General features: G+C 38.6%; 1 protein-coding gene across 2 annotated transcripts in view; it reads left to right on the top strand.

The window, feature by feature from the left end:
- The window catches only part of LOC150075051 (uncharacterized), a 98,912-nt gene that overhangs the window by 50,573 nt on the left and 25,224 nt on the right, over positions 1 to 23,115 (top strand). For both annotated transcript variants that reach the window (XM_090388217.1, XM_090388216.1), the window contains exons 5-13: positions 645 to 811; positions 4,006 to 4,131; positions 5,240 to 5,527; positions 7,018 to 7,170; positions 7,291 to 7,374; positions 7,749 to 7,894; positions 8,455 to 8,569; positions 9,619 to 9,729; positions 10,832 to 11,113. In XM_090388217.1, coding sequence (XP_090244343.1) covers positions 645 to 811; positions 4,006 to 4,131; positions 5,240 to 5,527; positions 7,018 to 7,170; positions 7,291 to 7,374; positions 7,749 to 7,894; positions 8,455 to 8,569; positions 9,619 to 9,729; positions 10,832 to 11,113 — 1,472 coding nt within the window. The remainder of the gene's footprint in view (positions 1 to 644; positions 812 to 4,005; positions 4,132 to 5,239; positions 5,528 to 7,017; positions 7,171 to 7,290; positions 7,375 to 7,748; positions 7,895 to 8,454; positions 8,570 to 9,618; positions 9,730 to 10,831; positions 11,114 to 23,115) is intronic.

The raw sequence follows: 23,115 nt of genomic DNA, 5'->3' as shown, positions 1-23,115 counted from the left end.
GCTGCGATCTTTCATTCCTTGTTAATCTGAATGAGGGGGGAGAGTTATAGATCTTCATTGTTACGTAGGCGAAACTGAACAAGTATAAACTTGACCGACCACCAAGGTCACACCGTGCGCAGTGGCTACGTGATGCAGCTTGGTTTGGTCTTAAATTCCACAGCTCAGATAGAAATAGCAAGCAGTACGGTTGGTCATGAAAAATTATGACCATTCTTTATTTGAACAGCCCTCGTATAGTATAAAGTTCTATTAAATCAGAACTGTTGCTATCAAGGCAGGATTTACTGGGGTGCAGGTGCTTCAAGGGCCTCCAGGGAGGCTGGGACCAATGCAATTGTTGTTAGGAGCACACTTGTTTACTTTATAAGTGCGCCAGGGCCTTCAGACTTCCCAGCGTTTGTAAATTTTACTTTTAAGCAGGGGCGGTCCCTAGATAGGGGGCAAAGAGGTTATAGCCCCCTTAATGTCAAAATAATGCGGGCATTTTTTACTGCTACGTGATAATTAACGCTTAATGAAGACTGCTTCCCCTGCCCTTAATTGCTTTAGCCGCCCCTTAGAAAATCCTGGGACCGATCCTGCTTTTAAATATCCACGATGTTTGCTATTTTATTAATTGCTTTTCTTTCTTTCCCACTCAGTCCTTCATTCCTTCGATTCGCCACGTAAGTCATTCTTCGAGGGGGCTTCGAAAGCGGAAATTTTAAACTACCTGGAAGACGCCAAAGGACGTGTTGTGGACAACTTGGCGGAAGACGACATCGAGGGCTTATTGTTGGATTATGAAGAGGACGAGAATGAACAGAAGGTGAGTGCTGCCATCTAGGAACAGTAAAACTTAAAGCTTTTATGAGAGGCTAAGTTATTATAAATAACTACGCAGCATTCTTTGATATTATTACAAATGGGATAAAAAGATGTTTTAATTATTCATATATTGGAGTACAAATTGTACTACAAGATATGAACAATTAATCAGTGTTGGATTAAGGTATGGGCTAGCAGAGCCCTTGCCTTACTAAAGGGGCGCCAAAATGCCTTAGTCCGGCCCTGAGTACAATACTGGATAATCCTGTAGTACGATACTCGATAAGTCCTCAAAAGTACAGGATACTTTACTATTGTTTAAAGCGGTTGGCGATTGTTTAAAGCGGTTGTGCATGGGTTTCTTGGAAGAAGGAAAGAAGATAATTATGAACCTCTGGTGTCTATTTTACTGCAATGTTACGAAGATATGCTCCACCGAATGTGTTTGAAACTTTGGGAGATGTGTGTGATGAGCAATAGAACGCTTTCGTCAGAGCATATCATTGATGGAACAGCGGTACCAAAGTCTCTGGAGTACTACAATGTTTGGAGATGCGAAAGCAAAATGGACTACAAGAAAATCTCGAGTGGCAAACGTTTCTAAGGGAGTGGAACTTATGTAGTTCGTTATATGTTTGATTAAAGTATTTTTCAATGAATATTACTCATTTTTTTAAAAATAGTATAGAAAACAGAAATCAGCTGGAGTTGTTGTGAATATTAAAATCACCAACGAAAATTAACCTCACTGTTAGGAAAGTTGGACTGGAGAAAGACAAGTTGCAAAGAGAGGAAGTCAAAGAGCTTCAAGTGATTAGTGGAGTTGGGAGAACGGTAGAGACAACAGATGAATTTGACACAATGAGGTAGAGAGATTTTAAGCCAGAGAAGATCGAAAAAAGGAGATTCCAAATGACCAAGTCTCTGACAGGGAATATCAGAACGGATATATGCACACAAGTACCACCTTTGAGGCGAAGGGAATCATACAGCGAATAATTTGGGCATCTGAGATAAGCAGTAGTTGAATGATCCGATAACTGAGATTATGTCAGAAAAAGTACATGGGGGTTTGGTAGACTGCAGGTGGAAATGGACTTCGTTGAGATTATAACCGAGACCACGTATATTGGGGAAATGAACGAGGTTTAGATCTTTTTGCAGATAAGTTTGTTCTATTAGTTTGACAATTCATGGTGTATTCAGTAGTAAGAAAAGGTGGGGAGAACATGTTGCATGAAATTTTTGGACATGGCGTACACACGGCAAGAATATACCTAGTCCCTTGACATAACGTGGTCTCGATAATGCACCTTGCATCACACTACTCGAACTCCCTCCAGTCACTATCTGGCAGCGAGATTATACACTAGTTGATCCGGAAGCTACAGTTAGCAATAGGTTCGGTGAACATCTAGAACCCGACCTGCGAGCACTGTTTTAGAGCTGTACCCTCGAAATGTAAGGAAGATTGGATCTGACAATGATATCCAATCTCTCTTACATTTTAAGTATTCCTGATGTGGGTATTTTATTACTAAGTTCTTTTTTTTTCTCCTTCCTTCGATTGCCCGTGTAAGTTATTTTTATATCCAAAGCTGAAATTTTAAACTGGAAGACTCCGAAGGACGCGTTGTGGGCAATTTGGCGGAATTCAACATTGATTGATTACTCTTGGATTGTGAAGAGGACGAGTCTGAACAGAAGGTTAGTGTTGCCATCCAGGAACAGTAAAACATGGAGATAAATGAGAGTTAAGTGGAAGAGATATTGTTGAAATTAAACATAAAAAAAGATCCTGGGATGGTGGGATCTATCCAGTTATATTAGAAGAGGCAGAAAAGAGATAAGCAAACCTTTAGCCATAATAATGAGAGCATATTTGGATTCAGGGAAGGTCCCTATGGACTAGAGATTTGCGAATGTATCCCTAATTCACAAAGGGCAATCAAAAGGTGACGAGTAATTACACACCTGTTAGTTTAACTTCTGTTCCTGGGAAATTAATGCAATTCACTAGTTAAAGAAGTAATACAGGATTTATTAATGGGCGATCTTGTCTGACTGGATACTATGTTGGAGTAATAAAGGATCTGGATGCAAAAAGTAATTTTAATACTGTTCCTCATAAAAGACTGCTATACATATTGCAGCGGTGTGATATTAAGGGAAAGTTACTGCTGTGGATAAAGGGGTGGTTGAGCAAGAGAAGACAGAGTGATTATTAATGGACACTGCTCTTCGTTGATTAATGTTATTAGTGGAGTCCTCCAGGGTTCATTGCTGGGCCCATAATCGTTTACTGTATCAGGCTTAATGTTCTAAGTTTGTAGACGTTTGCAGGATGGTTAATGACAGTTATCAATGAAGGTTACTCCAACAAGATTTTAAAAAATTAGGCAGATGGGACCAGAAATGGCAGTTAAAGTTTAAAGCTGAAAAATGCAAAGTACTGCACATGGGTAGCAGTAATGCCAGATGAACCGTACCAATTGTGTACTACTACTACTACACTCAGGGCAGTGGAGAATGAAAGACCTAGGGGTAATTTTGCAGACTGGCTGCCAGCACAGCTCATGAGTTTTATCAAAGATATTCATGAATTTTCTATTAGGAATAAGGGGGTGATTATCCCCTTGTACAAGGCAATGGTCAAGTCACACCTTGAGTACTGCGTACAGGTCTGGAGGTCTCATTTAGGAAGGATAGGGATCTGCTGGAACATGTGCAGAGAAGGGAACGAAAGGGTGCCGTTACCAAGAAAGGCTTCAGTTCTGCAAACTGCAGAACTGAAGGTATTTAAAGCGTTGAATGGATTTAGTAAATCTCAGTGGTGATGCAATCTTTCCTCTTGTTCAGACTACACGCATGAGGGGACATAAATTCAAATTGAGTAAGAATGGTTGCAGGGTTGGGTATGCAGTAGATAAACTTCTGCATATTTATTCAAACTTTCATCCATGGTTGTGGAAATTAATAGTTTGAATAAATCTAAAGAAGAAGTAGACGAATTATTTGGAGCTATGGACAGGTGATGTGGAATTTTTTTTATGCTTTATAAGTTGCTTTCTGGCTCATTTGCCACTAATAATATTAACTATTAAACAACTTATTTATAGTATAGCAGTTTAGTACTGCATTGGACATTCTCTTAAACTTAAGTGGTTTATTTTCTTACTCCTTTGTTTTTATCAGAATACTACCATCAGGAACAACCGTAATCGTGTGAGTAATATAAGCAATTCCAGTGACTCCAGCGCCACCAGTGACAGCAGTATCAACCATGAGGATCCAGTACAGCAAAATCTTTTAAGTACAAAAGTAAGTGTTATAAGAGGATACCTGATACTTTCATTTGATGTCTGAAACATTGTGAAGATGTTGGCTATAAGAGATCGCCGCCATTACAAAAAAAAAATCTAAAATTTCCTGAGTTTCCGTTTGTAAGCTTATAGCAACAAAAAGATGCATGCCCCACTATTAATGCGTTTATACTCTTTCTATCGTACCCGACCAGTTTAAGTATCTTAAAGGTAAAATCGAGGAGAACCCGATTTCTTGTAGTTCGCCTTGGTATTGGATTACTGTGAAACAATTTACAGATTTGGACAGATGAAACAGTCCAGCTTCTTTAGCGGGAGAGTAAATGATCCCTTTAAGAAACCTGTAACTGTTTTTTTTTTTTTTTCCCTATTTTTATGGGTACACGTCATCAGTAGTTATTGGACTTTGGCAACTGCAGTTCTTTTACATCAAGTAGTTGAAAGAACGACACAAACTTCCTCATGACGTTTTAATATTCCTCAAGCATTATAGAGAATACGTGAATTAAATATTGAAAATATTAAATTGCAGAGACTGTAATTAGTGGATGATATCTGTAGTTGTTTGGACCTGCCAGAGTTCGTAGTTTGTGTATATTTTAAGCTACTGGGAAGCGTGAAGCATCAAAAAAGAAAAAAAAAAAGCCATCTGACTGGATTGAGCAGATATAGTTTGATTGGTGGCTAAACTCTGATTGATTTATGGTTTATTGCTTATGAAGTCTCCTGGTGAACTTAGCGGTGAAGTGTATTGCGTGTGAGGTCTTGGGCCATTAAGATTGTCTAAAATGACGTTAAATCATCTATAAATGACTAAGTCTTCGAGACCTTATGTACCCGTTCTAGTTAAAATATGACCTTATTTTTTTGCCCTCAAATGTTAATAAATTGTTACATTATGCAAGAAAAAATAATTATAATAAATGACGGCTTTTGGAGTACAGTTTTTTTTTAACCGTGGCTGTTCAAAGAGATATTTTACAGTAGGGACGATAATGTGAAAATGGAAGCTGTTTTTTCACATGGAGCTGAAAGAAATTTATTTCTAATTATCATGTACATCTTATGCTTTTGGTATTACGAAGATTTCTGTGTTTCACTTTCAGTCTGCCCGGCCCTGTGCAGCGGAAGTGGAGAGAAATGACAGTGGAGTGGGCTCAGAAACCAGCAAACCTCTCAGACTGCGGCGAATAGAGAAAACAGGCGACCAGGAACAGCTATGCGCCGACTGTGACCAGCAGGTGGAACCATTAAAAGATCAGCTTTCGGGTCTTCTCATGTGTCCGTTAGTTTGTAAGAAATGCGACAAGAAGCGGTCCGAGAGAAAAGAGATCGTAACCGAAATTGTAGAAACGGAGTTCAAGTACGGACGTGATTTGAGGATAATTTTGGAGGTGAGAATTTCGCTTTGACAAACTTAATTTGTTTTTGTAATGTTATTCACATTTTTTTAAAGAGAAACCAGTTGATGAAATTAGTAAGCGGGTACTATCTTAGCCTAGATGAATGTTAGAAGTGGCAAATGATGCAAGATAGGAAGCTTATACAGTAAAAAAAAGAAACCAACACTTTCAATTCCACCTGTCTATCTACTCTAATAGTTTATCTAGCTCTTCCTTTAATTTATTCAAGTTATCCACAACAACCGATTGAAGTTTGTTCAAACAATGAACTACCCGCTGGATGAAGGCAAATCTCTACACATCTTGAAACCGTCCATATGAAGTATCTTGCATTTGTCAGTATTAAACTTCCCTTTCCACTTTTTCAGCCTATCTGCCTAATTTTTTTTAGATCTTATTGCGGCAGCATACCCTTTATAACTGCCATTAACCACCCTGCCAACCTTTGTATCGTCTGCAAACTTGGACATTAAGCCCGATATACCATCATCAATATCATTGATGAATACAGAAAACAACAATGGACCCAACACTGAACCCTGGGGGACTCCACTAATAACATTAGTCCAAGAAGAGCAGTGGCCATTGATTACCACTCTGTCTTCTCCCCCTCAATCATCCCTTTATCCATATCAGTAACTTGCCGTTAATGCCACATTGCTCCAATTTGTGCAACAGTATCAAAAGCTTTCCTGAAATACAAGTATATGATATCAAAATTATTTTTTGCGCCCAGTTCCTTTGTCACTGCATCACAGTATCCAATCAAATTGGTCAGACAAGTTCTGCGATTAACGAGCTCATGCTGTGATGTTGTTTAACTGCACTCTAAGATGGTCATGCAGTACTACTTTAACCAGTGACTCCATTATTTTCGCTGGAACAGGTGAAGCTAACGGGTCTGTAATTACTCGTGTCACCCTTTGATCCCTTTGTGAATCTGGGATACATTCACACATGTTCAGTTCACAGGGACCTCTTCTGAATCCAAAGATGCTCTCATAATTATGACTAAGGGTTTGCTTACCTTCTTTACTGCTTTCCTTAATATAATTGGATAGATCCCATCCACTCCAGGTGCCTTTGTTTACGTTTAGCTTCAACAAATTCTTGACTACTTTTCTCTCAATTGGCCCCCTTTTAAAGTTCGATAAACTTCTGGCACGTCTTCTCCAAAGAATTCCTCGTGTGTGAACATAGATGCAAAATACCTGTTCGGTTTGTCCGCAGCCTGACTAGAATCAAATCAACAGTTAACCCATCGATATCAATTGAACCAAACTCCTTCCTTCTACTATTTGCATAAGTAAAGAAGCCCTTACAAAACTTCTTAAAATAAAACACTGACGTGTATCTTAGACCACACATCTTTAAGTCTAAAAGCGTTTTCTTCCTTTTTAAGAATATATTTAAGTACTCAAACGTGAAGTAGTATAAAAATCTTTCACTGAAATTGTAATCTACTGGTTGTTCCCTTGCAGGAATTCTATGTGCCTATGGAAGTTGCTGGACTTCTTGTCAAGGAGCAGTTGAAAGGGGTATTTCTGAACCTGGAGGAGCTAATGACGGTCAATTCTAAATTTGCCGAAAAATTAAAGGATGCTGTGGATATTGCAGTGGAACAAGGCGACGAGGTAAGTCAATACACTGTTTCTTTTGTAAGTGGGCTAAAAGCAATTTAGGAGTAAGTCTGCTGTTTTTGTTTAAATTAATTTATGAAGAAAATTGTTCCATACAATGCCTTGTTATTTCAGGACTACACGACCGTAAGTATCGGTAAGTTATTCCTGGACTCTACCTCCATGCTGAACGCCTTCGAGACTTATTGTGTCAAACAGGTAAGTGGAATAGAAGTAATAATCTCTTCAACAGAACAGAAGTTATAAATGAGACCCAGAATTGTTCAGTTAATATATTTAAAAAGTGATCTATTAGTCTTAATTTTTATTATTTTCATCGGTTCATTACGAAAAATTTGAATTAAAAAAATCGATCTAACATTCATGATAATTGAGGAAATCGGCAGCTTTATTCTCGATAAATAATTTTCCAACGTAATTCTTGAACGAGAATTTAATAGGGTTATCGGGTTTAAAAATGAAACCGGCCGTGATAAAATTATAAGATCCAACCCGGTTTCTGTTTGAATCTTATTTTAATTGCGCTTTTTCAGACTGTTTATGAATTTCAAGTGGTTTTACCTATTATCCAGGGAACAGCATCGCTACTTCTGGGTAACTTGGAGAAAGAGAAAGAGCTACTTCGAATTTTTCTAAAGGTTTCTCAGATGGAGAACACTCTTCTACGAAGGATGAATCTGTCTGCCTTTCTTATGGTGCCCGTGCAACGAGTAACAAAGTAAGAAGTTTCTTCAGCTCTTTTTACTACTTATAGCAAAAGTGATTTTGTGCTGTACAGGATCCATTAAAATTAAAATAGGGTATGTATTTCCGAAATAATAATGGAAAAAACCGGTTTATAAACATTTGTTTGTTCACGAAGCCATTTAAATAAAAATACGCGTCTTCAGATATTATAAATTTCGAAAGCGATCATCACCGTGAAGGGTTCTAACAGACTTATTGGAAAATACCAACTGAGTGATATTATCAGAATAGACAGCTTTGAAGTCATGGTGGATATTGTCCGCCATTATTCCCCTTTGCCTGTCACTCACAGTTCTACTGTCTCGAAATCTTAACTCTGAAGGAGTTACATTAACGCCCTTTCTTTCGAGAGGGTACAGTTAATTTTAAAATATATTTGAAGGTGGATCCTGTATTATAATAATGCCCTTTTATTTAGCCAAATTCGAGAGTTGTAGATATTCTGAACATGGCAACGGAAAATGGATGAAATTTATTCATCATTAGAAGCTTGCAATAACTGAGTTGCATTTATTCTTTCGTTTCTCTTAGGTATCCACTTCTTCTTAACCGCCTGTATAAGGTCACCCCATATCATCATCAGGACAGAGAACCCTTGAGGGAGGCCCAACTGAAAATAGAGCTACACCTTGAACACATAAATCAGGTAAGCTGCTTGAGATAAGTTTGGTTAACAGGTAAATGATATTAAAACCATTGTTTTGTTAAAGTTTCATCTTTGAGGGCATGCGATTGAGTGGATTTAAAGGTTCATATCTTTATCAGTATAAAAGCCGCGCGCACAGCCAAAATATCAGAAAGCCACTCTGCTGTGAATTAAACTGGAACAGTGCCATCCTGTATCGTAATAGGAAGTAGGGAGAGCCAAATTAAGTGTTGTTGGAACCACTTAGGTCCCGAAAAAGGACATTTTGCAGATGTGGTACTTTCCTCGTTAAAAACAGGAAATCGATGTTAATATCGTTGTTTTCTTAAGAAGAAAAATACAACTTGATGAGGGAATTCTAGATACCAGTTCAGCTCGTGGTCAGGTTAACTTCTCGCCACACGGCGTTCTGCTAAAAGCTAAATAACGAGTTAATTTCGCTGGTGGCCTTAATTATTTTCTCCTTCTTTGAATGTTTCGGTTAAAGCAAGCGAATAATAACAAAATGCTTAGTATGAGATTTTTTTTTAACCGATTTCGCCACCGCGGAATGTTTGACGTCATGCGAATGCTCGCGTTACTACTTCCCTTACTACCTACGTCTAGTCATGCTCGAATGAAAACATGTTTGACGTCCTCTCACGGAAAAAGTAACAGTGTCTGAGAGATATTGCGTAGTCGGGTTTTATTCAGATGAGTGAGTGAGTGGGAATTTGTCTGATTCTGTGGCAAGCAACTCTTTCAATATGGTCGCCAAGACAAGACAGATGGTACGTAAACAGCGATTAATAGACATTAGGTTTGTAGAGTGCGACATCCTTTTCCACTCTATTTAAAACCGTCGAAGACGAAAAATAATCGTTATATTTGTTGTTATTCGAATTGGTAAAGGAACAATAGTGTTTAGAATTATAAGATTACTGTAGAAAACTTTTTAGCTTTTCTGATTAGGGTTACGTCGAATAAACAAGCTATTCTTCCCAAAAGGGAAGAATAGCTGTTTGTTGTTGCTTCGAGCGAGATTTAATAAAGTAAATATGTTTTTGTAGCAAACTAAGGGAACTGGCGGGACAAAAATCTGGAGGAGAATTTCGAACATCTCAGCAGCTCATAGGAGGATCGTAAGCGTGTCGGACATAGGAAGCATCAAGCTAAGGAAGGTAAGGGTAACTTGTTGCTTTTAGAAGTTTAATTACAAACTGTTCTGTGGGAGGACATTATTATCATTTGGTGACATAATTAGGATAATACAAAAGAAAACGGTCTTCTGCTGTTTTAATCGAACCACAGGACATGAGCATCGTAGCCCCATTATTATACAGATCTTTTACTACTCACAGAAGAATGCCCCTGTTGTCTTGTATCAGTTACTTTTAACTGCATCTTCCTCCACTTTTGTAAGCACCATGAAAAGAACTACCTGTCAAGTAGTTCTTTTTTTTTTTTTAATTATTAATAAATAAGAAACCAGTCTCGGATCAGACTGTCATGGATTAACTGGAGCCTCTACACTCCATGGAAGTCAAAATGAGATTAGAAAAGGAAATCCCCTGAATCTGTTAGGGTTGTTCTTTCTATTGAACAGGTAGTTCAGCCGTGAAAGAGGTGTTAAAATGTCAACTTTAATTTGTCTCTTCAACTACATGAAACAACTAGGACACACCACTCTCGCTGATAAGATAGTTCTTTGAAATTTACGAGTTCCATTGATAGTCAAAAGGGAACCTCTTTTTCTTTTTTCAAAAAATGTGTTCGTATTTTATGTCAAATCGTCACAAATATGAATACAGTGTTTATCAAAAAAATCTACATTTTAATAACATCTTTCTTTCATCGCGCGGATTATCGGGTTAATTTATTTCCTGACCACTCCAAATAATGCAGTAGTCTTAATAATATGCCTTTTAGTGATGTTATTTGTCTAAACTGTAGAGCCCTGTCAAGGTTTTTTAAGCGTCCTGATGCAAGCAAGTAAATTCCACCAATTCCCGTAATATTGTATTCATTTTGTCCCCAAGTGGGGTTGCTTCCATATTAAAACACCCTGTAAATGCTATTGGCAAATAGCCGAAGCCATCCATGCCTTAAAACCACACTGCATATAAGAAAAGATAGTCCTCAATTTAGCTGTAAGATTTAATTAACTGCTCCATGTTTTTAATAAACCCATAAAACGTTTTTGTTATCCTTGTACAAATACTGTGAAAAATGCAATAGGCACACTATAATATGAAACCATTCTTATTTTTTATCTCCCACAAGATGGCGATTGAAGTATTGAAATGGAGCAGAGAAGAGATACGATTTGTGATGGCAGGAAAACTTCACTTCAGTCCCGTGGCCGATTTCCTGAAAGCAAAGAAAGGAAAAGCTGCGAAGTATACATTAGTCCATGCCTTGTTGGCTACCTTAGGAAAGCCGAACACTAACTACAGGCCAGATCTGGTGAACGAAAACACCATTCTCTTCCCGAGGAACACGGGCATTAGAGATGCAACGCTATTGCTGGCGAAAGAAAAGAATGGGAGATTTGTTTTGTCCAGGGTAAGTAAATTGTTACCATCTCATCGTATTCTAATTTCTTGTTGTTTAACAAAATATCTGAAATCAAGGATTGGAGGACATTTTCTGTTTCCGCTTGTAATAAAATGGCTGCAGACACTCCCAACAATCCACTCAAGAGTACAGCAGAATCGATATTTCATTTTTGAATTAAATTAAAACAAAAGAGAATATTTTGATCAATGAAATTAGTCTGTCTGAGCCATAGCCAAATGAATTAATTTTTTTTTGTGAGTTCTCGTTAATTAAATATCAATTTACAAACAAGAGGACTTAAAGCTTTAAATCAATTGAAAAATTTGCGAATTGGTTAATATCTGTGGATCAGTGGAATTGCATAGAATACTGTAAATATGCTTTCTCAATAAATTACGTTCATTTCATGTCTGTAAAGGAGAGAAGTTTAAACTGAATTACGAAAGTAGGTAATGTTAATTAAGTATAAACAAAAGGGGTGTCATTAATTAAATCTGTTTGCGACATTAATGTTTCCACTCCATAAAAGAAACAAGTTATTTTTATTCCAATGAATTTAATTCGAGTGATTATCAGAATTGGCAAAACGATACAGGAAAGCAGGCAAAAAAAAAAAATTCTCGCATCATCTGTTCATCCCCTCTAATAGTTTGTCTAGTTCTTCCTTGAATTTCTTCAAGCCACCCAAATGCTGAAGGCAAATTTCCGGACAATCTGTCCTGCCACCATCCTTCCTCAATTTGAATTTATGCCTTCTAATGTGTGTAGTCTGAGCAAGAGGAAGGATTCCATTAGCGTTGAGCTTACTCAATCCATTCAAAGTTATTTCATCGCTGGTACCTAGTTTCCAGGCGCTTCAATTTTACCCAATGCTTTTGTAGTAAACAGTCCAGTTGGACAGTTGCGTTTTATATGGCGAATATGTTGATTAGAAACGCAAGAAAAATAAATGTTCACAGTACCAACTATAGCACCGGCTAGCTAACCTAACACATACCGGAAAATGATCCACCTTAGTTTTAAACACTCTTGTTAAGTGCCGAAAAATTTAACTGGCATTCCCCGTTAGCTGATGATGTCCAACTCAGCATGGCCGTGCTAATCAGTAGATTAATAAATTGAATTTTTTAATTGCAAAACCGGAAAGAACGAAATAATTTTCGACAGTTGAAAATTATTCCGTTGATTGATCGGAGGCACTAATTTAATATCCACAGAAATCGATACATTCGTAAGAATGCATCCACCCAAGTGCCTGCAAGCGCCAGAATCTCACTGTAGTGCGTAGAACGGTAAAGAATAATTATTTTTTTTCTAGTTGGCTATCATTTCTTCTTGCATTAAAAAGTCGCATTTGTTTCCCAATCCGTCAGAAAGCGAAAGACAAAAAGCCATTCAGAATTATTATCCTGTATAGTAATTAGGAGGACTTTAAATCATTATTATTATGTACTAGAAGATTTGATACCAGATGTAGTAGTAGAGGCATGTGATGCAAGCTTATGTAGCATCAGTAAAAAAAAAAACACGTCCATTCCATCTAAAAGTTTGTCCAGTTCCTCCTTGAATTTATTTAAGCTATCAACTACCTGTTGGCCAAAGGCAAATTTCCACACATCTATTCAACAATTGTCTTTCCTCAATTTGAATCAATTTGCAGAACTTAAGGCTTTCTTGGTAAGACGACCCCTTTGTAGCCCTTCTCTGTACTCGCTCAAGCAACTCTACATCCTTCCTAAAATGAGGCCTCCAGACCTGTACGCAGTACTCAAAGCGTGGCCTGACCATTGCCTTATACAAATTAATAACCACCTCCTTTTCCCTATTAGCAAAATTCCTGTATATCATTAACCATGTGGTAGATAACTTTCATCAACCGGTGAAATACCACCACTTTGCTTATTGGAGGCTTGAAGTGGTGAAACCCATGTTTAGTCTCTAGAGCAAAGTTTCCGGCATCCCCCTCCCCCCATACTTCTCCTTCAACCCATGCACGGTACTAAGTACTATAGGTTTTGATACCTTTCGTGTTTGGGGTTTTTCAAAAAAAAAAAAAAAAAACACCTCATGACCTGCTCTGTCTGCACTGCTCAGACTACAGTTACGCTCAGGTCTTTTTCATTTTCTACCACACAGTTGGTACATTTCTCTGGGATTACTTCTACCATATGCAGTACTTTGACAAATGCAATGTTAAACTTCTGAGCCCATCTGCCCAACTTTTCTAGATCCTGTTGCAGGAGCACACTGCTCTTACTGTCATTAACTACCCTACAACTTCGACATTAAGCCTGATATACCTTCATCAATATCATTGATAAATATACAAAACAACAGTGGACCCAACACCGAACCCTGTGGGACTCCACTAATAACATTAGTCCAAGAAGAGCAGCACCCATTGATTACCACCCTCTGTCTTCTCCCACTCAACCATCCTTTTATCCATTGTAGCAACTTACCCTTAATACCATTCTGCTCCAATTTGTACAGTAGTGTTTCATGCGCAACAGTGTCAAGCTTTCCTGAAATCCAAGTATATGATAGCAAAATTATTTTTTGCATCCAGTTCCTTTGTGTAACCACATCACAGTATCCAATCAAATTTGTCAGACAAGACTTTCCCTTAAAAACCCCATGCTGTGTCTGAATTATTGCTGCAGTCTTGTCTAGATGATCCTTCAATGGTTTTTTAACCAGTGACTCCATTATTTGTTTAAACTAACAAGTATGTAATTACTCGTGTCACCTTTTGTGAATTGGAGATACGTATGCACATATCTAGTCCTTGGGGACTACCCTTGAGTCCAAGGATGCTGTACTAATTATAGCTAAGGGTTTGCTTACTTCCTTTGCTGCCTCATAATTAAAAATGCGTTTAAAGTAATCACCTTGAAAATCTACACGTGAAATCACTCGTACAGGAATATTTTTAAACGCTTTTGAAGTGATCACCAAAAAGAAATGTTTGATACCTTTTGTTACATTCCATAAGAACATGTTTGAAATTGTTCTAAATAATGGATTTCGTATTATGTAACAAAAATTTAAAACTTTTGATGGCGGTAACGTTAAATCGAACGTTGAATGATTTTTGTGTAAATATAATTTAATTGAATATTTGAATAATACTCTCTGGCTCGATATGAATTCTTTTATTGTTATTAAAGAACGAACTTTCTCAGTTTTCAATTAAATTCAGGATACAGGTTCAAAAGAGAGCAGTCAGGTTTATTAGTGACCGGTCTCTGTTAAACAGATTCCAGTTTCTGTTGCATGCTTTTTATATAGATACTCCTATGGGCACTGTTCTTCTGAATCTGTAATTCCCTCTTTCAAATCAGTCTGAAACTTGTGCTGTACTGTGTTCTTTATATGTGGGTATTGATAGACAAGACGAGACGAGACTGCGCGCACAGTCACTCCCCATCAAGCGCCACCTGTGAAACAAAGGCACAAGTGACCTCGAGCCATTCTGCCAAGTAACATTTCAAGAGCTCATTCGCTGTACAGTTTTGCTGGAAAAATGACAGACCAAACTATCTGGAAGTTATGAGTTTTGTCAAGAGCTCACCCGTTGAATGACATCGAAGATTTTTAGAAAGAAGAGAGAATGTGGAAGACTATGAACTACCAGGTAACCATGTAAATGTAGACTGGGTAAGGACATTGATTAAAAGTGAACGTTGTTTAAGCATTAGAACTCAATATGGACAAAGAAACAGATAAATTTCAACACGAGGAAAGTGTGCCCCAAAATTTTTGAATGAATATCAAAGAGTGAGAGGACTCCAAGTTTGTGAATATGCCCTGAAGAAGAACGAAACTTTCTAAGTACTGTAATTACGTGCGATGAAAATTGGCTGTTTCTGTACGACCCGGAAACTTGGACAATTTAAATTTAAGTTCAATTTTGAAATGGCTTAGAAAGATGCACTAGAACCATAGATTGCGAGGAGGTCCAACTATCATCTGGATTAGAGGCAAGTTCTTCACTGTAACCCTTGCATGGATGATCTTTATACAATTAATTCTGTGTGATACCTCCATCGGCTTTTGCGCAGAAACACAGAATCCGGAACAATCTTGAAGGCATTTCTCTACTTGTGCTTCAGAGTTTTTTCGCAAATCTTCCTTCCAAAAATCGCCATATTGTACTTGCCTTTTTATTAAAGACATCTGCCAAGTGTTACATACACTATCCTGAAACCCTATATATCAGCGGTTCCCAAAATATTGAGATTTACGGACCCCAACACATAAATATGTCTATATATATATTATCATAAATTTGCTCAAGATAGAACGAATAATTTAAAATATGTATACAGTTATATACACTAATTGTATCGAAAATAAGTAATGTTCTTTAACGAAGTTCGTGTTATTCTATCAGTATATTTTTTAAGAAAATAAACACATTGATACCTTCTGAACGTTTTGCAGAGTCCAGTTTGGGAAATGCTGCTGTCTACTATTAATGATCGCCAGTATTGGCGTTTCTCTCAGTCGATCCACTGATTGTTTGGAAATTTTCGAAGAAACTGAAGTTGTTTTCAATCGGGTAAGGGGTGCAGTCCTTTTTTTGCTATTGGACAGACTGGTTTTTCTCTATAACCCTCATTACATTCGATCGTTAAAGTCTCTCTGAAATTAAAGAACGACACAAGTAATTACAGACTTATTAGTTTAACTTCTGTTCCAGGGTAATTAATGGAAGCACCGCAGGAACATCTAGACAAGACTTCAGTTATAGTTCGGACACAGCATGGGTTTGTTAAGGTGGGGGGAAGTCTTGTCTGACCAATTTCATTGGATACTATGATGAGGTCACAAAGGAACTGGATGCAAAGAATAATTTTGATATCATATATTTGGACTTAGAAAGGCTTTTGATACAATACAAATTGAAGAGGTATGGCATTAAGGGCAAGTTGCTACAATGGATAAAAGGTTGAGTGGCAGAAGACAGAGTGGTAATCAATGGATACTGCTCTTCGTGGACTAATGTTATTAGTGGAGTCCTCCAGGGTTCAGTGTTGGGTCCATTGTTTTTTTTCTGTATTTATTAATGATATTAATTATAAGTATATCAGACTTAATGTCCAAGTTGGCAGGGTTGTTAATGACAGTATGCTGCTGCAATAGGATCTAGAAAAGTTGAGCAGATGGGCTTGAGAGGTGGCAACTGAAGTTTAACATTTAACAAGTGTAAAGTACTGCATATGGGAAGCAGTAACCCCAGAGTAATGTATCAACTGACAAGTGCAAAGTGTGTTAGTTGTCTGACGGCACCAGAGGTTTCCTCCATCTATGCGTTGTGTGCTCTGTATGTGTAGCCCAGAGATTTAAAAAGTGTGTGGGGAGTGGAAGAATGTGTACCATTGTTCTTCTGACCATTTAGCCGTTGGGACCCACCGTTACCGCACTTGGCCCCGAGGAGGCAGGTCAGGTACCCAATAGCTTTTATTTTGTACTCTGACAGCCCCTGCCACCTAGTTTCCAAAGATTTCAGTGGCAAGGGCCACTGAGATCTTTGTAAACTAGGTGGCAGTGGCAAGGCCCATGTGAGAAAACTGGAGGTGGGGGGGATTAACGCTAGAATATGAAAGGCCGACAGAGGTTTAAATTTGGACGTTATTAATTGATAAATTGTGCGGGGTGTACACTGCGAATTAGACAGGGGGCAGGAGACCTGAAGGCTGGGGGAAAGACAGAGGTATGGGGACGATAGAGAAGGCGACCTCAAAGTCAGTGAGGCAGGCCCATACCACACCAGGTGGAAGAAGGTGGCGGCACGGGGGGGGGGAAAGACAGGAACCCGTCTCCCCAGAGGAGAATAAAAGAAAATTAGGGTAGAGTGCTTGGTTTGATTGCCAATGTGGCTTGTGGCAGAGAATGTGCTGGTGACTCCAATGTCTGAGTTTTGAGTCAGGTCCCAGTTGATGTTGCCTGCAGATATCAGCCGGATGGAACTTGGAGGAAGGAAGTAAATTTCAGTTCAATTGAGATTCGATGAGGTTGGCGGTTGATGCTACTGGAGAGAATTTGTCTCAAGTTATTCGTAAGTAGTATTGCTCTTTGAATGGTGGCTAATTTCTTCTGATTTGTAAAAATAGTTGCCTGGTGATATCAGACCCCTGCAGCATATGAGATAGCTGGAATAAATACTTTGTAAAATAGGAATAGGGTACGTCGGTTGAAACCCCAGTCCCTGCAGGTAACACTTGCCGCCAGTGCTGTGTAATTTCTTATCTTCTTTTGGATATACTGTAGGTGTGGGAGGAAGGACAGTTTTGAGTCCAGGATTACACCAAGATGCTTAAGCTGGGTGCGGTGCTTGATGGTTGTGCCATTGATCTTAACCTGCGGTAATCTGGTTGAGCTTAAGTTCCCTTTCAGGAGGATGTTGGAGGTTTTCTCAGTCGAGATTGTCAGGTACACTGACAGTGGTAGAGAATGTTTTTGTTATTTGGTTTTTAGGAGCATTAGCAACTAAGGCCATATTGCTCCGGGGATATGCGGTGGTCATTCCCTGACCTTTCCGTATTTGGTGGTCACAGGCTCGAACCCCAGTCTAATCAAGAAGCGTGTGCTGCGCACTGCTGCTCCTGCCCACCTGGCTACGGAGGCGCCCTATAGAGAATGAAAAGGTCCTGGTGGATAATTGTGCAGTCAGATATGAAGTTTTCTGAGAAGTGCAGACGGCCTGCAACAGTAGCTCACGGTGTCTTGTCAATGATATACAGGAATTTTTCTAGCAGGGATAAGGTGATTATTCCCTTGTATAAGGCAATGGTCAGGCCCCACCTTGAGTACTGTATACAGTCTGGAGGCCTCATTTTAAGAAGGATGTAGAGGTGCTGGAAAGAGTACAGAGCACAAGATTAGTGAATGGAACAAAGGGTTGCTCTTATGAAGAAAGGCTTAAGCTCAAAATTGCTGTGTCTGGAGACTAAGCACCTGCAAGCTGATCTAATTGAGGTGTATAAAGCCTTGAATGGTTTGAGCATGCTCAATGCTGATGGGATTCTTCCTTTTACTCAGAATAATCGTCTGAGAGGGCATAAATTGAAATTGAGGAAAGACAGTTGTAGGATAGATGTGCGGAAGTTCGCCTTTAGCCAGCGGGTGGATGATTGCTTAAAGAGATTCAAGGAAGAACTAGATAAACATTTGGAGCGAGTGGATGGGTGAAAGGGTGTTTTTTTTTTTAGGCTGGCTATATAAGCTTGCTTTCTTGCATCATGTGCCAATGCTAAATTCCCCAATGTTGTCATTTTACCCCTTTTTTTTTTTTTTTACCACCGTAAATTAATAAATTTTCGCTGATTGGAAATTCTATTTTCATAGTTTTGTTTATGCCAGTAAATTCCATCTTGGAAAAATTGTAGCATTCATTCTACAACTTTTCTTAATATCCATCGTCAGTTTCAGTGACTCTGATGTTTGGGGGTGCTGCGTCTTACAGTTACATTAAATTGCCTTGGTTATAAGACATACACAGTAATAATAATAAGTTAAAAATACTACAAAACAGACTTGAACTTTTATTTAAAAACAAAATCCATTCTTCGGTTTTTATTTGTTGAAAATAGATTAATATTTTTTTTTCATTCAAGTTTGGTGCACTGTTGACCAAGCTTTTCTCTATTGAAAGCACTGCTTTGAGTATTTAGCCTTTCCTAATTCATAGTCGAATGGGAGCGTTCGGGCTCTGAAGTAGTCATCGGAATGGTCAAAGAACTTCAGCTAGATTATTTTCTGAGATAAATTTCAGCAAGTCAGTTAATTTGCAATAATTGTGTAGATCATGTCTGCTATAGAAAACTTTTAATTTCGTAAAAAGTTTTTCTCTTTAAATCATGGGATATGTCTCAGTAGTCTCCCGTACCCCTTCCATGGGCATTTTCGTACGATAAATAGAAAAATTCTCCTTGTTATAGCAGCAATTTATTGCTTTGTAAAAGAATATCTCCCACCTATGTCAACACTTATATAGTCGCATACTTCCTTCGCTTCAATCATTAGTGTTTTTGAAGGATTTTCAAATTCCTGATTTTTAGAATGGGATTCTTAAAGTTTCCTATATGTTCATGTATTTTAACTGCCTCAATTTCTCGATATTGCATTTGCTTATAAATAACTTCCACGTGATGCATTATCTGATGGAAAAGTTCTAACTAGAACTGGAATTTTTCATTACTCAAGATGTGAAAATTCCAGTTGCTTCTGAAATCGTCTTATCTGCGTTTGCTGTCGCTTGTAGTTCCTCCATGCACTTTAAGGTTCAAAATTTTCATAAACGCTGTTCACGGTGCGTATAAGTTCCATCTTGTAGGGGAAGGTCGGGCAACCCGGCTGTCCATATGCCTTCTGAGAACAGAGACGCTATTGGTGATCTCGAAAAAAATGTTGGTATCGACATGAGGTTCGAAAAGAATATTCTTGAATCTCCGGTACTACTTGCTGCATTTCTCATCATCAGATTCAGTTGGTGTGCATTTTTGTACACTTCTTTTATTTTAGCCTGAACTCCCCCTTTCTTGCCTTTCGTCACACTTAAGCCACCAATGTCTGAGCAACCAGTTTGAGTATTTCCTTCGAGGATTATGTCTAACTGATCTAGAATGCACTTCGACATGCCGTTTGGCTTTCATGTAGCCACACCTTGAGAGGCTACATCATGCAGAAAATGGATTCTTTATTCAGAATATAGCACGATGCGATTCATGAAAACTTTTAAAGGTAAATTTTCTTGAGATTATAAGGTGATAATACATGCTAAAAGTAATTACAATATCTCCTCGATTTTTTATTATTATTATTATTATCTGTTTATTTCCATAAGGAAACCACCCCGGGACGGCAAAGTGCCAGGAGGGTGCTAAGTACATATCAGGGTACGAGATACTACGTGCAGTGGGTTACATATACTGAACACGTAGTCTCGTCCCGAAATATTATATACATATTTTATGTTTAATACATACATACAGTATTTACACATTTATGATTGTGTACAAACATTATACAGCTCATATATTTACAATTCATTAATAATTCCACATATAACTTACATATTAACACAACTGTTACAGAAGGTATATTTTTACAGTCAACAGATTATTATTGTTCTTAAAGCAGAAAGCTTCACTTTTATTCACAATTCTTTAGTACTTTGCAGCCGATTCATATTTCAGTAAGTCTGTACGAATCCTGGAAGATCTCTTTCCGGTATGTTGCATCCTCACACAGTTTTTCGGCATCTATCTGTAGTGAGTTAAATATTCTCGCTGCATTTGATGGGAAGAATCTTTGCAGGCTACTAAGATTGTTCAGGACTGAACGCAGTGGATTATTTAGTTCTCCGCAACGTCTAGCAGTGGCACGCGGTTTAACTAGAATATTATCCAGGACTGGAGCATCCACTCTGCCTGTGAGCATTTGTGCGAGAGTGTGTATGTTCCTGTTAATTGTCCGCTGCATCCAGGGTGTGATGTTAAGGTTTGAGTAGAGAATGGCCCTTGAGATAGTAAAAGGGTGGCCAGCAACTCTGTTAAGCCATCGCAAGAACCAGTACTCGATCCCAAGGACGGACTTATAATGTGAATCTGGAGCTGAAGACCAGATTTGCGAGGCATACATTGCAATTGGCAGGACACACATTAAAATGTACTTGGTCGCTAGCTGAGGATCCCTAATTCCTACCAGTTCCTGCCTAGTAGCCCATAAAGCGGCGAATATTTTTGTCTTCATATGGGCGAAGTGTTGAGCAAAGGTGAGTCTGTCATCCCACTTAAGACCCAGGTCCAGGTGAGAGTGCACTTTTTCCACACTAGACCCGTTCACAGAGATTGAGATGTCATTTTTATTCTGCTTGTAACTTATGGTCATTTGGGCAGACTTCTGTGCATTAATACGGAGCCCGATGCAATCCAGGTAGCTCTCAAATTCTCGGATTGTGCTATTTGCCATCTGGCAAATACTTTCTGCTGATTCATTGTCTTTGGAAGTGATGAAGAATTTTACATCGTCAGCATATGTTATAAAATTGTAGTACCGTGCAAGAAACGGCTCCAGGACGGCCGCGAAGAGAGTAGCCGAAAGAACTCCCCCTTGAGGCACTCCTTGCGAGATGGTAAAGCAAGATTGTAGCTTTTGGTGCTTAACAATAAGTTTCCTATGTTCTAGCAGGCTGGTTATTATAGTTAACAGATTTCCTCTTACATTAAAATAATTCTTTAAAATCGCAATGAGCGCTGGAGTTGAGACGTTGTCGTAGGCTGCGGAGATATCCAAAAAAATAATATCAATTTGCTTTTTCTCATTTAGTGCTTTCTGCACGCGAAAAAGGGTTTCCAGTAAGTTTGTTATTGTTGATCTACCCGAAATAACTGAGTGCAAATGTGGTGGTCTATGGCTGAAGCAGTGTTGATTGATGGTGGGAAGAAGCGCTTTTTCGAATACCTTCTGTAGGGTGCAACTAACAGAAATTGGTCTGTAATCCTTAGCCAATTTTGGGTGTTTAATCTTTGGTATTGGGGTTACAATGTAATTTTTCCAAGCTTGCGGGAAAGCTCCTGACCTGATGATTTTCTGATAGATGTGCAGTAATAGATCTATTATAAATGGGCTACTTATTTTAAGGATGAACATTGGAAATTTGTCTGGTCCAACAGTGGCCTTATTGGGCAGAATGTTGATTGCTTTCATTACGCTCTCTTTGGTGATTAGTATTTCACTCAATGGAGGTCTTGTTGGTTCCTCTCTTGCCGAATAGTTTCGCTTGTTTAAATCTTTCAGGAATTCCAAAATTTTGTTACCATTATCAGTGTTCTCAATTTGATTCAGTCCATGCAGGTTACTAAAAGTGTTATTAGCCCATTCCTTGAAAATGCATTCTGTCATATTCTCTGTGCTATTTCTATTGCTAGTAATTCTTTTTGCTCGTTTTAGTTTGTTATGAATAACACTGCAGTGTGCCTGTCGTTTTGCTTTGATGAAATGTGCTCTTTCTTTCTTATAACGAATGTGATCGGCAGGATGACCCGTTCTTTGCCATTTTCTATACAGTTTTTGCTTCCTGAGGAAACTTGCTTTCAGTTGTGGGTTAAACCATTCTTTTGTTCTCTCAGATATTTTGATTTCTTTTGCTGCTCCTTCCAATGCTGTTTGGTATAGCTTTTTAGTGATCATTTCTAAAGCTTCGTCTACTGGCTTTTCTTGCAGGTCATTCCAGTTGTAACTAGTCAGGTGACTGAGAATGACCTCTGCATTAATATACTTCACGGAGAAAAGATACTTCCTTTGCTTTTCCCAGTTCGTGTGGTTACCCTGCATGTATTTGTGTATCTTCAGTGCTGCTTCTATTTCAATGGGATTGTGGTCCGACTTAAATTTTATGCAGTTTTGCGTTAGCCTTATGTCTAAGGAACTATGGTACAACAGGTCAAGTTGCTGCATTCCCCTTGTTACTGGTGTCGGAAGCTGCGTCAAGTGCAATGCACCCAATGTAGCATCCAGCTCTTTCTTGGCCTCCCTGTGTTTCGGAAGAGGCAAATTAAAATCTCCCGCTATTATTGTGTCGACTGATGGCTTTAGATTTGCAGCAAGCCAAGCATAGAGTTCGTTTCTTGTCTCCTTTGAGTGCTCAGGTGGGAGGTATATGATGCATATCTGTATTTTCACGTGCTCTTTTGAAAAGGTAACGCAAATCCCTTCAAAATTATTTGAATTGGTTTTTCGTTCTCTTATAGACTGGTATTTATTTTGATAGCAAATTATAACTCCCCCCCCTCGCCTATCTGTTCTTCCGGTTCCCACACATTTGCAGTTTGCTGCCGCAGTTAGCCGATCTAACTGTTTTCCATTTCCCAACCAGGTTTCGATTAGGCAAATGAAATCCAGGTCCCCGTACATCATCATCGTTTGTAGGGTGTGGAGCTTATTTGAGATGCTCCTCACGTTTTGTGCAAACAGGTGGATGTGATGTTCTGCATCCCCAG

This window comes from Mastigoproctus giganteus, chromosome 14 (assembly GCF_048544385.1).
Source record: "Mastigoproctus giganteus isolate SK-2022 chromosome 14, ASM4854438v1, whole genome shotgun sequence".
In the NCBI taxonomy this organism is placed as follows: Eukaryota; Metazoa; Arthropoda; class Arachnida; order Uropygi; family Thelyphonidae; genus Mastigoproctus; species Mastigoproctus giganteus.
Note: the sequence above shows the minus strand (reverse complement) of the source record. Positions and strands in the feature narration are given on the sequence as shown.